The 12500-nt window shown below is 45.5% G+C and overlaps 1 protein-coding gene across 3 annotated transcripts in view; it reads left to right on the top strand.

Moving 5' to 3' along the window:
* Nucleotides 1–12500, top strand: part of LOC143282143 (semaphorin-1A-like) — a 217146-nt gene that overhangs the window by 123473 nt on the left and 81173 nt on the right. For all 3 annotated transcript variants that reach the window (XM_076587683.1, XM_076587684.1, XM_076587682.1), the window contains exon 4: nucleotides 910–972. In XM_076587683.1, the coding sequence (XP_076443798.1) occupies nucleotides 910–972 (63 nt within the window). The remainder of the gene's footprint in view (nucleotides 1–909; nucleotides 973–12500) is intronic.

The following is a 12500-nucleotide window of genomic DNA, read 5'->3' as shown; positions in this document are numbered from 1 at the left end:
TTTGTGTGTGCGTATGCGTGTGAAAAGGAAAAAAGCAAGAGAAAGATAGACGCTTGAGGGTGGTGGTGGTGGTGGTGGTGGATGGTTGGGGGGTGGGAGGGGGGATGGAAGAGTGAGTGTGGTGTGATGGTTAGTTCATACATGATGTTTTGTGAATCAGAATAATTCAGTTTGTACTTACGTGCGTAACGAACAGCTTGAATCGATGTTTTGCCCTTCGTAGACGGTTTTTTTTTTTGTTTGTTTGTTTGATGTGGTTTTTTTGTTGGTTTTTTGTTGTTGTTTTCTAGTGTTGGGGGGTGGGGGTGGATCAATTTCTGGTTTGATACAGTGAGTATGCTCTGTGTGTGTGTGTGTGTGTGTGTGTGTGTGTGTGTGTGTCTCACTCTCTGTCTGTCTGTCTGTCTGTCTCTCTCTCTCTCTCTCTCTCGATCTCTCTGTATGTGTGTGTGTGAGAGAGAGAGAGAGAGAGATTTTTGGTTTGATACAGTGAGTATGGTTTTTGGCTGTCTGCGTGTTTGTGTATGTGTGTCTGTGTATCTGTGCCTTTTGCGTTTGTCTGCACATACGCACACACTCACGCACGCACGCACCGCACGCATTCTTACGCGCGTGCAGTCGTGTTTTCGTTACGGGACGGAAAGTGTCGATAATGTACCATGACGCTGCGCTTTTTTGTGTGCGTGCGTTTGGGAAGGCCAGTAAGGAAAGGAGGGTCAGGGTGTGTTGAAGGGGGGGGGGGATGGGGGGCAGGGGGGGGGGGTCGCGGGGTGTACAGAGAGAGAGAGAGGGAGAGAGGTGGGGTGGAGGGGGGTGGAGATGTGCAGCCGTTATTTATCATACAGTGAAAGAAATGTCATCCATGCCACTGATGTGTGTGTGTGTGTGTGTGTGTGTGTGTGTGTGCAGGAAATCGAGTGGTCGCCGGAGAAGTCCCATATCGATATCTGTCAGAAACGACAGAAGTCAAAGGTGAGTTTTTTCTTTTCTTGTTTTGTTTTGTTTTGTGGTGTTTATTTGTTGTTTTGTTTGTTGTTGTTTTGTTGTTGTTGTTGTTGTTTATTTGTTCTAGTCTGTTTGTTCGGTTTCTTTTTGTTGTTGTTTGTTTGTTATTGGTTGTTGTTTTTTTCTTGTTTCTTTTTTTTTACTTTGTGTGTGTGTGTGTGTGTGTGTGTGTGTGTGTGTGTGTGTGCAGCGAAGGGTGCGATTGGTTGTGTGAGGATGAGGGCTGTTGTGTGGGTGGGTGGTGAAGGGGGGAGATGTGTGTGTGTGTGTGTTTGTCTGTCTCTGTCTCTCCGTGTCTTTCTGTCCATCTGTCTGTCGTTCTGTCTGTCAGTCTCTCTCTTTCTCTCTCTGTTTCTCCTCTCTCTCTCTCTCTCTCTCTCTCTCTCTGTCCTTCCTCAGTAATCCCTGTTCAGCGTGCTTAGGTGTGTGCGTGCGTGTGCACATGTATGTGTACGTGTGTGCGTGCGTGTGTACATGTATGTGTACGAATGTGTGTGCGTGTGTACGTGTGTGTGTGTGTGTGTGTGTGTGTGTTTTCTTCTGTTGTCTCTCCTGCCCTTTTCTCATTTTCTTCCACATTCTGTCCATTCATATGCTGTTGTTGTTTTTTTCTCTCCAAGAATGATAAACCTTTTTGTCGTTTTCTTTTTTAATCTTTTTTTTTTGGGGGGAGAGGGGGGTTTGGGGGGGGGGGGAGGGTGTGGGGGGGGGGGGGGGGGGGGGTGTGGGGGGTCCGAATAATTGGATGCTTTTATTTCATTTCTTTGTTTTAAGCGACCTGGAAATAAGAGTTGGCCTTTGGCAGTTTGTGGTTGTGATTTGATATGTATGTGGTGGAGAAAATGAGAGATAGAGAGGGGTGGGGGGGGGGGGCAGGAAAGGTTGGGAGAGGGGGAGGGAGGGAGAGAGAGGGAGAGAGAGAGATGGGGAGTGGGAGAAAGGGCAGGAAAGGTAGGGAGAGGGGGAGGGAGAGAGGGGGAGAGAGAGATGGGGAGTGGGAGAAAGGGCAGGAAAGGTAGGGAGAGGGGTAGGGGGGGGGGAGAGAGAGAGAGAGATGGGATGATGGGGGGGGGGGGGAGGAATGGGGCTTACCCGATGTTGGCTCACCTTTGATGCCTAAAGAGCCAGATTCTTCACCCTCCGTGTCTGCGACCTTTTTACCTTTTCTAACCCCCCCCCCCCACCCACACACCCCTCCTCCCCTCCCGTCCCCGCCACCTCCGCCTCCCCTCCTCTCCCTCCCTTCATCAAGGGTGAAATGAAAGAAAGAAAGAAAGGAAGGAAGAAAGAAAAGGGGGGAAAAGGAAAACTTGAAGAAGAAAGAATTAAAAAAAAAAAAAAAAGAATTTTCCCCTCCCTCCTTGACCTCTCTACACCCATCTACACCCCCCCCCCCCCCCCCCCCCCCCCCCCCACCCCACCCCTCCTTCCTTCCTACATCGGCTGTTCCATGTTCTGACAGGATCTGACGGCAAGGGGTCTGTCTTGTTGTTGTCGTTGAGCAAACAGTACGTCTTTTCCCCTCCGTCTGCCCTCCGTCTGTCCGTCTGTCTGTCTGTCCGTCTGCCTCTGTGTGTGTGTGTGTGTGTGTGTGTGTGTGTGTGTATCTGTTATTATCTATTTGGTTTGTTCTTTGTCATTTATCTGTTCACACTTTATGATATTGTGTGGGTGTGTGAGGGCATGGTGTAAAGAAACTTCCAGCTTATCCATTCTACCCCCAGTAAAACATTTGTCATTGTCATTCTCTCTCTCTCCCCCTCTCTCTCTCTCTGTCTCTCTCTCTCTCTCAAATTGGATGGTCGAAATGAGGTATCAATTGATTGTCACATATGCTTTGATTTGTCGTTTTCATCTCTCTCTCTCTTTTTTTTTAATGAATATTTTGTTGTTGTTGTGATTGTACCCCCATGTCATTAGGGCTGTTAAGTTATTGATGTTAAAGGGGTTCTGAGTTCTCTCTCTCTCTCGCTCTCTCTCTCTCTCTCCCTCGCTCCTTGAATCAGAGGATGTGTGTACGTGTGCGTGTAGTGTGTTTGTGTGTGTTTGTGTGTGTGTTTAGTGTGTGTGTGTGTGTGTGTGTGAGTGTGTGACCGTGGTTTGACTGACGAGGGATGGAGTCCAGGTGGTTTTGAGGATGATCTGCCAGCGCAGCTGTTCGAATAGAAAGGCAATGGTAATTAAAAAAAAAAAAAGAAGAAGAAGAAGAACATATATAAAACAACGACAACAACAACGTCTTAGGATGAAGGGAAGAATCACACAGACACACACACACACACACACACACACACACACACACACACACACACACACACACACTCTCTCTCTCTCTCTCTCTCTCTCACTCACTCACTCACTCACTCAGAGAGACAGTGAAATAGACAGACCTTCACGACCCACTATCAAAGCAAACGATGATTATGATTAGAGGTAAAGACAAAAAAGACAGCAGACAGAGACAGATGGAGAGAGAGAGAAAAAAAACACATCAAGAGACGAACTGCATAAAGACGGGCGCAATAGCCGAGTGGTTAAAGCGTTGGACTTTCAGTCTGAGGGTTCCGGGTTCGAATCACGGTGACGGCGCCTGGTGGGTAAAGGGTGGAGATGTTTACGATCTCCCAGGTCAACATATGTGCAGACCTGCTTAGTGCCTGAACCCCCTTCGTGTTGTAAACGCATGCAGAAGATCTTAATACGCACATTAAAGATCCTGTAATCCATGTCAGCGTTCGGTGGGTTATGGAAACAAGAACATACCCAGCATGCACCCCCCCCCCCCCCCCCCGAAAGCGGAGTATGGCTGCCTACATGGCGGGGTAAAAACGGTCATGCACGTAAAAGCCCACTCGTGTACATACAAGTGAACGTGGGAGTTGCAGCCCACGAACGCTGAATAACTGCATAAAGAGGGGGGGGGGAAAAAAAAAAAAAAAAGCAACAAAACAACCTTGCCTCTCAAACACATGACAGGAAAGAAGAGTCCACTTCTTTTTTTTTTTTTCTTTTTTTTTTGGATAGTTTCTTTTTCTTTTCTTTTTTTCCCCTTTATTTCTTTCTTTCTTTTTTCTTTTTCTTTTTTTTATTATTTTTTTTTTTAGAGAGAGAGAGAGAGTGCAGAATGGGACAAGATACAGGGCAGATTGTATGCAGAATGGAGTGTTGGGCAGCATTATTTCTTTGCTTGCAAAAAAAAAAGTGTGGAGAACGTTAATTACGGTTGCATAAGCATGAAAGGAGAAGAAGCCATCCGAATTGGAAGCGATGTAAGTAGCAGCCACCGTCTTCTTCTGCTTCTTCTGCTTCCTCCTCTTCTTCTTCTTCTCCTTCTTCTAGCGATGAGAGCCTTCTTCTTCTTCTTCTTCTAGCGATGATGGCCTTCTTCTTCTTCTTCTTCTTCTTCTTCTTCTAGCGATGATGGCCTTCTTCTTCTTCTTCTTCTTCTAGCGATGATGGCCTTCTTCTTCTTCTTCTTCTTCTAGCGATGATGGCCTTCTTCTTCTTCTTCTTCTTCTAGCGATGATGGCCTTCTTCTTCTTCTTCTTCTTCTAGTGATGAGAGCCTTCTTCTTCTTCTTCTTCCTCCTCCTCCTTCTAGCAATGAGAGCCTTCTTCTTCTTCTTCTTCTTCTTCATCTCCTTCTTCTTCCTCTTCTTCTTTTTATCCTTCTTCTCTTCCCTCCTGCCCCCCCCCCTCCTGTTCATCCTCCTCCTTCTTCTCCGCCTTCATCTTGTCTGTCGTGTTTTCTTCTTTCTGTCTATCCTGTCCCTCCTCCCCGCGCCTTCTTCGCCCTTTTATTTCCATCTCCCCCCGCCCCCCCACCTCTCCCCCATGTCTTCTTCTTCCTCATACCACCACCACTACTACTACTACTACTACTACTGCTACTGACACTGGTGTTGCTACCACTTCGACTACTGCAGCTGCTATTTCCACAGCTACATTTGCCACAACCACAACTACCACCATACCATTTTAATGTCATCATTTTCTTTCTTTTTTAATTTTTGTTCTTTTTCTTTTTTTTCTTCTCTCTCTCTCTCTCTCTCTCTCTCTCTCTCTCTCTCTCTCTCTCTTTTCCGTCTTCTAGCTTATCTTTGTTATCGACGCCGTCTGCTTCTCCGTCTCTCCTCCTCCTCCTCCCCCCCCCCTCCTACTCCTCCTCCTCCTTCTCTTCCATATCTGTTTGTTTTTTCTTCGCTTGTCCCCTTGTCCTCCTTCTCATTTTTTTTTCTTTTTTTTATATTATTTTTTCCCCCTCTCTCTCTTTTCTGTTCCTTGTCTGTCAGAGATTGGTTTCAAGCGTGGACGGTTTGGGGGGGTTATTTATTTCGTTTCTTCTTCTTGTTCTTCTTCTTGTTCTGCTTGTTCTGTTTCTTCTTCTCCTCCTCCTCCTCCATCATCATCACCATCACCTGCTCCGTCTTCTTCTTCTTCTTCCTTCTCCTCATTCTTCTTCTTCTTCTTTTCTTCTTCTTCTCTTCTTCTCCTCCTCGTCCTTCATCATCATCATCATCATCATCACCACCATCATCTCCTCCTTCTCCTTCCTCCTCCTTCATCACCACCATCATCATCAGCGTCATCATCATCATCATCTCCTCCTCCTCCTCCTCCTCCTTCCTCCTGTTCCGTTGTCGCAGTTGTGCTGTCTTTTGTGCACGCATGTTGCCATGAATGTACAATGACCAGCAGGAGAGCTTTGACGGCTAAACTGCACACCGACGTCCACTTTGCTGGGTAGATGGGGGCAGGATCTGTCTACTGCTCAACACGCGCGTGCCTGCCTGCGTCAGGCTTTATACGAGAGAAAGATGGGGAAGTTTGGGGCGGAGAGGTGTGGGGGGTGGGGGGGGGGGAAGAAAGGAATAATTTCGGAAGAAGGAATGAACAAAAAAGAAAAGAAAAGATAAATAAAAGAAGTAAAAACAGAGAAACTAGTGAAGGATCCCACACCCTACCTCCTCCTCCTTTCCCCTTTATACTACAGTCTCCCACTGTCTTTGTGCCGTCCTGGGGGGAGGGTGGGAGGGAATGACGACGGAGGCAAAGAAAGAAAGAAACGTAAATTTGATTTATGTTTGGGGTTTTCTTCTCTTTTTTTTATTTTTATTTTGTTGTTGTTGTTTTTTGTTTCGTTTGGGTGGGTTTGGTTTGGGTGTTGTTGTTTTTGTGGGAGTGGGGGTGGGGTACGGTGAGGGGGTTAGAAGAGATTTGGTCCTACAAAAATGCAGAAGGAAGTTTAAAAAAAAGAAGAAGAAGAAGAATTCCAATACACTTCATCAGTTTCTTTTCTTTCTTTTTTTTTTTTCTTTTCTTTTTTTTTTTTAGAGAAGAAAGAAAAGGTTACGATCGGGGTAGCCGGATCATATAGCTTGTCCTTGAGCATTCATGTGTGGGTGTGTGTGTGTGTGTGCTTGTGTGTGTGTCTGTGTGTGTGTACGCGCAGACAAATGCGTGGCCGCATGTGTGTGTTGTATATGTATGTGTGTGCTCTTTGTTTTCTTCTTTTTTTTTAAAAAACGACTAAATCAGCTTTTATACAGCCTTCACCACTGGATGTATCAGTTGTACATATCTGCTTAAACATAACAATCTGACCTTCATTTTTTTCAATGTCATAGTGTCAAGGACACGTCAGGTCACAATGTCAAGGACACGTTTTGGTAACAATTCTGCCCTGCTGCAGCTAAAAAGAAGAACGAAAACCAAGAACGTTTGAGTGAGAAAAAAAAAAAAAAAGATTCAGACAGACGTATCACTCTAGAGACTCCGTCGAGCAACTAGCGAACTCGCTGCACACGTGTTTTTAGCGGACCGTGGTTAAAATCCATGTGTGGGTCGGGCGGATGGGTGTGGCATGTCAACGCCTGTTTGTTAGATCATCGTGGGAACTCTTTGGCTTTAACTCTCTCCATACGAACGGCGAAAGAGACGACGTTAACAGCGTTTCATCCCAATTACCATCATCAAAATATTGCAAGTGGAACGCTCTTATACTGAAGAGGTGAATGTTGACAAAGAATACCACAGTTCTGACGACGGAAGCTAAAGGTTGGGTCATTCAGACACCCACTGGACATCCGAGGGGTCTGTGTAGAGGAGAAGAGAGGACTGGCCGTACTGAATGAGTTAATTAAGCTTCAAAGTTGGTCGAAGGTCACGATGAATGCAGTGACAGTCGTTGGTGTTGTTGCTGTTGTTGTTGTTGCTTTCAGTTTTCTGTCCTCTTTTTTTTCCCCCTCTCGGAACTGTTAGTGAGTGAGTTTCGTCCATAGACGGGCGCAATAGCTGAATGGTTAAAGCGTTGGACTTTCAATCTGAGGGTCCCGGGTTCGAATCACGGTGACGGCGCCTGGTGGGTAAAGGGTGGAGATTTTTACGATCTCCCAGGTCAACATATGTGCAGACCTGCCAGTTCCTGAACCCCCTTCGTGTGCATACGCAAGCAGAAGATCAAATACGCACGATAAAGATCCTGTAATCCATGTCAGCGTTCGGTGGGTTATGGAAACAAGAACATACCCAGCATGCACACCCCCGAAAGCGGAGTATGGCTGCCTACATGGTGGGTTAAAAACGGTCATACACGTAAAATCCCGCTCGCGTATATACGAGTGAACGTGGGAGTTGCAGCCCACGAACGCAAAAGAAAAGAAAGAAAAAGAAAGATCCATAGTTATAATGTTTGTCGACTATAAAGGGGGCTATCTCGGGAGTGAAACATATTTAAAAACAACAGTAACTACTCGGTGCATGTATTTGCTTTGTCTGTCTCTGTCTCTTCCTGTTTCTCCCTCTCTCTGTCTCTGTCTATCCTCTCTCTCTCTCTCCATCTCTCACTCCTATCCCTTTTTTTAATTTCTCTCTCTCTCTCTCTCTCTCTCTCTCTCACCTGTCTTTCTCTCTCTCCTATCTTTTTTTTTCTTTCTCTTTCTCTTTATCTCTCTCTTCCTCTCTCTCGCTCTCTCTCTCACTCAGTCTCTCACTTCTGTCTTTTGTTTCTCTCTCTCTCTCTCTCTCTCTCCACCCTCTCCTTCCCCACTCTGTAGCGCTCTCTCTATCCATCCCTCCTCCCCTCTCACCCCCCCTCTCTCTCTCTCTCTCTCTCTTTCCCTTACCCGACAAGCCAGGCCAATGTAAATGCCCCAAAGAAGTTTCCGATGTCGCCAGTGATATCCTTGCACTTGCTCTATGTACTTAATCTCCTCATCCTTTTTTAAATTTTCATTTATAGATATAGATATATAGATATATATATATATAGATATATTTCATTTTTCTTCCCTCGGTTTATTTTGGCATTCTCTCCCTCTGTGTGTGTGTGTGTGTGTGTGTGTGTGTGTGTGTGTGTGTGTCTCTCTGGCTCTATTCTTCTGTCTTGGTTTGTCAGTCTGTCTCTTTGTCTCTGTGTGTGTGTGTGTGTGTGTGTGTGTGTGTGTGTGTCGTCTCTTTGGCTCTATTCTTCTGTCTTGGTTTGTCAGTCTATCTCTCTCTCTCTCTCTCTCTCTCTCTCTCTCTCTGTGTTTCTTTTCAAATACTCGCAGGAACAGACAGATACACGCATACTTACAAACACGCACGCACGCATGCACATACGCACACACGCAACATCCCCCCCATGCCCCCAACACACACACACACACACACACACACACACACACACACACACACACGAGTTGCATTATCGATTCGTTATCTGAGACCAATTTCGATTCGGGTTATGTGGATGGTGGTGGTGGTGGGGCGTATTCGATCTGACCTGGTTCTGTGTTTTCTTTTTCGTGTTGTTTTGTTGTTTGTTTGTTGTTGTTGTTGTTTTGGTGGGTTTTTTTTTTTTTTTACAACATCGACCCCTGCTCCTTGACTGTACCTCCGTGTGCTGAACCTGCTGTCTCATGGACATGTCAAAAACTGCACTGAGTCATTTACATGTGTAGACTAAACAAAGATCAAACGGTTGTTTTCTCTCTCTCTCTCTCTCTCTCTCTCTCTCTCTCTCTCTTCTGAATTGTCTACTTACTGTGTCATGTCATTTTCTAATTATTATTTATCAGTGAATCCCCCTTCAGTAAGGGGCTCTGGCCTTATCTGAATAAAACCTTCGTTCGTTCGTTCGTTCTCTCTCTCTCTCTCTCTCTCTCTCTCTCTCTCTCTCTCTCTCTCTCTCTCTCTCTTTCCACACCTTTTCTTCGCGGTTTTTAAAAGTATGACAACACCGTCTTGTCATTGCTAGTAATCATGTTTCTATCATGTTATATGGCACATAGTACACGCCTGACTTATTGTGATTAATGATTGGTATTATATTCATGTGTATTGTGTGGTATTATATTCATACGTACTGTGCATCATGTGTATTTCTTCCATATTCAGTGTACATTATTATAGAGTGTGTGTGTGTGTGTGTGTTTGTGTGTGTGTGTGTACACGTGCAGCGAGTCGTCAGGTGTGTGTATGGGTGGTACATAAATGGCATCATGTTGAACAGATATTGTTTGTTAAACTCTGATTCCCCCCCCCCCCCCCCCCACACACACACCCCTTTCTTTCTCTCTCTCTCTCTAGCTCCCTCTTTCTCTCTTCTCCCTCTCTCTAGCTCCCTCTCTTTCTCTCTTCTCTGTCTGTCTCCCGCTCTCTCTCTCCCTCTCCCTCTCTCTAGCTCCCTCTCTTTCTCTCTTCTCTCTCTCCCTCTCTCTAGCTCCCTCTCTTTCTCTCTTCTCTGTCTCTCTCTCTCTCTCTCTAGCTCCCTCTCTTTCTCTCTTCTCTCCCGCGCTCTCTCTCCCTCTCTCCCGCTCTCTCTCTCCCGCTCCCTCTCTCCCTCTCTTTCTCTCCCCATCCATCCAGGAACTCTCACTCGTTCTGCCTCCTCTCCAAACGGCAATGTTGACAGAGCTTGCAGCCTTTTTTTAAGCTGTGTTCACAAGGTCTTCAGTGGACACAGAGAGAGAGACAGACATACAGAGAGAGACACAGAGAGAGAAGAAAAAAAAAAAAACCGATGCCAACTGTCATATCACAATGAGAATTAGTCCTCCGCACTTCTCATCCTCTTCTCACGAGCCTCTCCACTTGTATGTAGTGTTGTATCCTACTGAAGGGCACAGATGACACATACCACACAATGTCACTTGCTGTCTTTTTTTTTTTTTTTTTTTTTGGTGATGATTACCTTTCTGACAGGCTCTTCCCTTGTCCTCGTACTTACTGCTTTTACGCCCAGTTCACCGTGGGAGACGTGGGAGACATGACGATGACCCGAATCCCATACCGTGTGGGGTAAGTTCAGAGGAGATACCAGCCGAGTGACACCAGCACAATGATTGAAAAATTTGGATGCTGATATGCGCGCGGACACGCACACGCACGCGTGTAAGCGCGCACGTACGCACGCAAGCACACGCGCGCAGAGAGAGAGAGAGAGTGTGTGTGTGTGTGTGTGTGTGTGGATCATAATGAAATCGAAACCAGAATCGTTTACAAATTTCTTGAGCTGTGTGCGTTACTGAACAAACTCCGGCAAAAAAACAAAAAACAACAACAACAAAACAAAACAAATATATATATATATATATATATATATATATATATATATATATAAACACCTGTGACAACAGTTCTCAAGTCGAGATTTCAAACCAGAACTCAAGTGTTGTGACCGCACACAATATAGGTAGAACCATTGAATAAATTCATACTTTACGTAGACCATTTTCAGTTACGCACAAAGATAAAAAGGGGGTTTGGAAAGAGAGAGAGAGAGAGAAAGAGCAGAAGTGTGGGAAAATAAAAATGTGTGTAATTTTTTTTTTTCTTTTTTTTTTCCAAACTGTTTCCTACCCGCGGAACACATGGTAAGAAGAGAGAAAGAAACAAGAGCTCCATGGAAGATAACAACGACCGGGGAATCTCAGATAAATGATGGGCACGAGCACACCGAGATAACAGCCAATCAGATATCACTTCCGCCCCCGTTCGGAGCAGTAACATTCTGTGCCCATCGTCACGTCCATCTGTGGCAACAAACGAGGCCACTAGGGCCAAAGGTTGAGAGATCGATCGATAGCGTTCAGTTCTGAGGCTTAATTAACTCACTCAGTACGGCCGGCCAGTCCTCTCTTCTCCTCTACACAGACCCCTCGGGTGTCCAGTGGGTGTCTGAATGACCCAGCCTTTAGCTTCCGTCGTCAGAATTGTGGTATTCTTTGTCAGCATTCACCTCTTCAGTATAAGAGCCTTCCGCTTGCAATATTTTGATGATGGTAACTGGGGTGAAATGCTGTTGATGTCGTCTCTTTCGACGTTCGTATGGAGATAGTTAACGTTTCAGTTTTCCGTCCTCTATCGTGTTCTGTTCTGTACTGTCTGTCTGTCTGTCAGTTATCTATCTTTCTCAGCTGTCAGCTGTCGTTGCTGTGGAGGTCAAAACTTACCACTACGACATACTGTATGTACAGTAAGTAGCCTGCTGCGTTGTTCGTGATAGGCTCAGGGCATGGGACGACGGTTCGTATCGGCAGAGAATTTGTGACGTCTGTTTTTTTTTGTGTGACGTCTGTTTGTGTGAGCTTTAAACTTTTTTTCTTCCCCCCCCCCCAACCCCACCCCCCCCAAAAAAACAAAGAAAAAACAAACAAACATGTAGTTCGTTTTGTCTGCTTGCCTTGGAACTGATTTTGATCACTGGCGCTACTGTTGTTTTTCGGGAGGGGTGGGTGGGGGGCTGGGGGTGGACGTTGTAGGAATGGTTTGGTGGCGTTGGAATGAACCACCGGTGGGTGGTGGGGTGGGAAACTGTTTTTTTTTTTTTTTTTTTTTTTTTAAGGAATGGACAGGAAGGGTTTGTATTTTTTTTTCTCCCCTCTCTATACTGGGAGGCAGGGTGGGAGACGTGAGGCGAGTTGAGGAGAAGAATGGAAAAAAACATGAAAAAGGAAAAGTGAATAGTTTTGATCATCATTACTGGGGGTTTTAAGAATGTGTACACACACACAGACACACGCACGCTCGCTCGCTCGCACGCACGCACACACACACACACACACACACACACACACACACACACACACATATATATATATATATATATTCATATATATATATGTATGCGTGTGTGTGTGTTGTATGTATGTGTGTATGTATATATATATACACACACACATGCATGCATACTTACATGCATACAAAAAAATAATAAACGAAACAAAACTAAGTATTTGTCTTAGTTTTCAACATGATCGTTTTGTCGTAGGGTATTGTTACAAGACGAGTACATTGTTCTTCAGGCAGACGTCGGAAAGGGAACCATTGTTTTCTTGACAAGGGATAGATTGAGACTGTGGTCTGTGACCTCTCGCCTGTGTGCCTTCTGTGCAAAGTTCATGGTGCACGCACGCGCGTGCTCGCACACACACACACACACGCGCACGCGCACACATGTGCACGTACACGCACACACACACACACATACACAACATACGCACACACACACAC

This window comes from Babylonia areolata, chromosome 5 (genome assembly GCF_041734735.1).
Source record: "Babylonia areolata isolate BAREFJ2019XMU chromosome 5, ASM4173473v1, whole genome shotgun sequence".
Lineage (NCBI taxonomy): Eukaryota > Metazoa > Mollusca > Gastropoda > Neogastropoda > Buccinidae > Babylonia > Babylonia areolata.
This window is presented reverse-complemented; position numbering and strand designations above follow the sequence as displayed.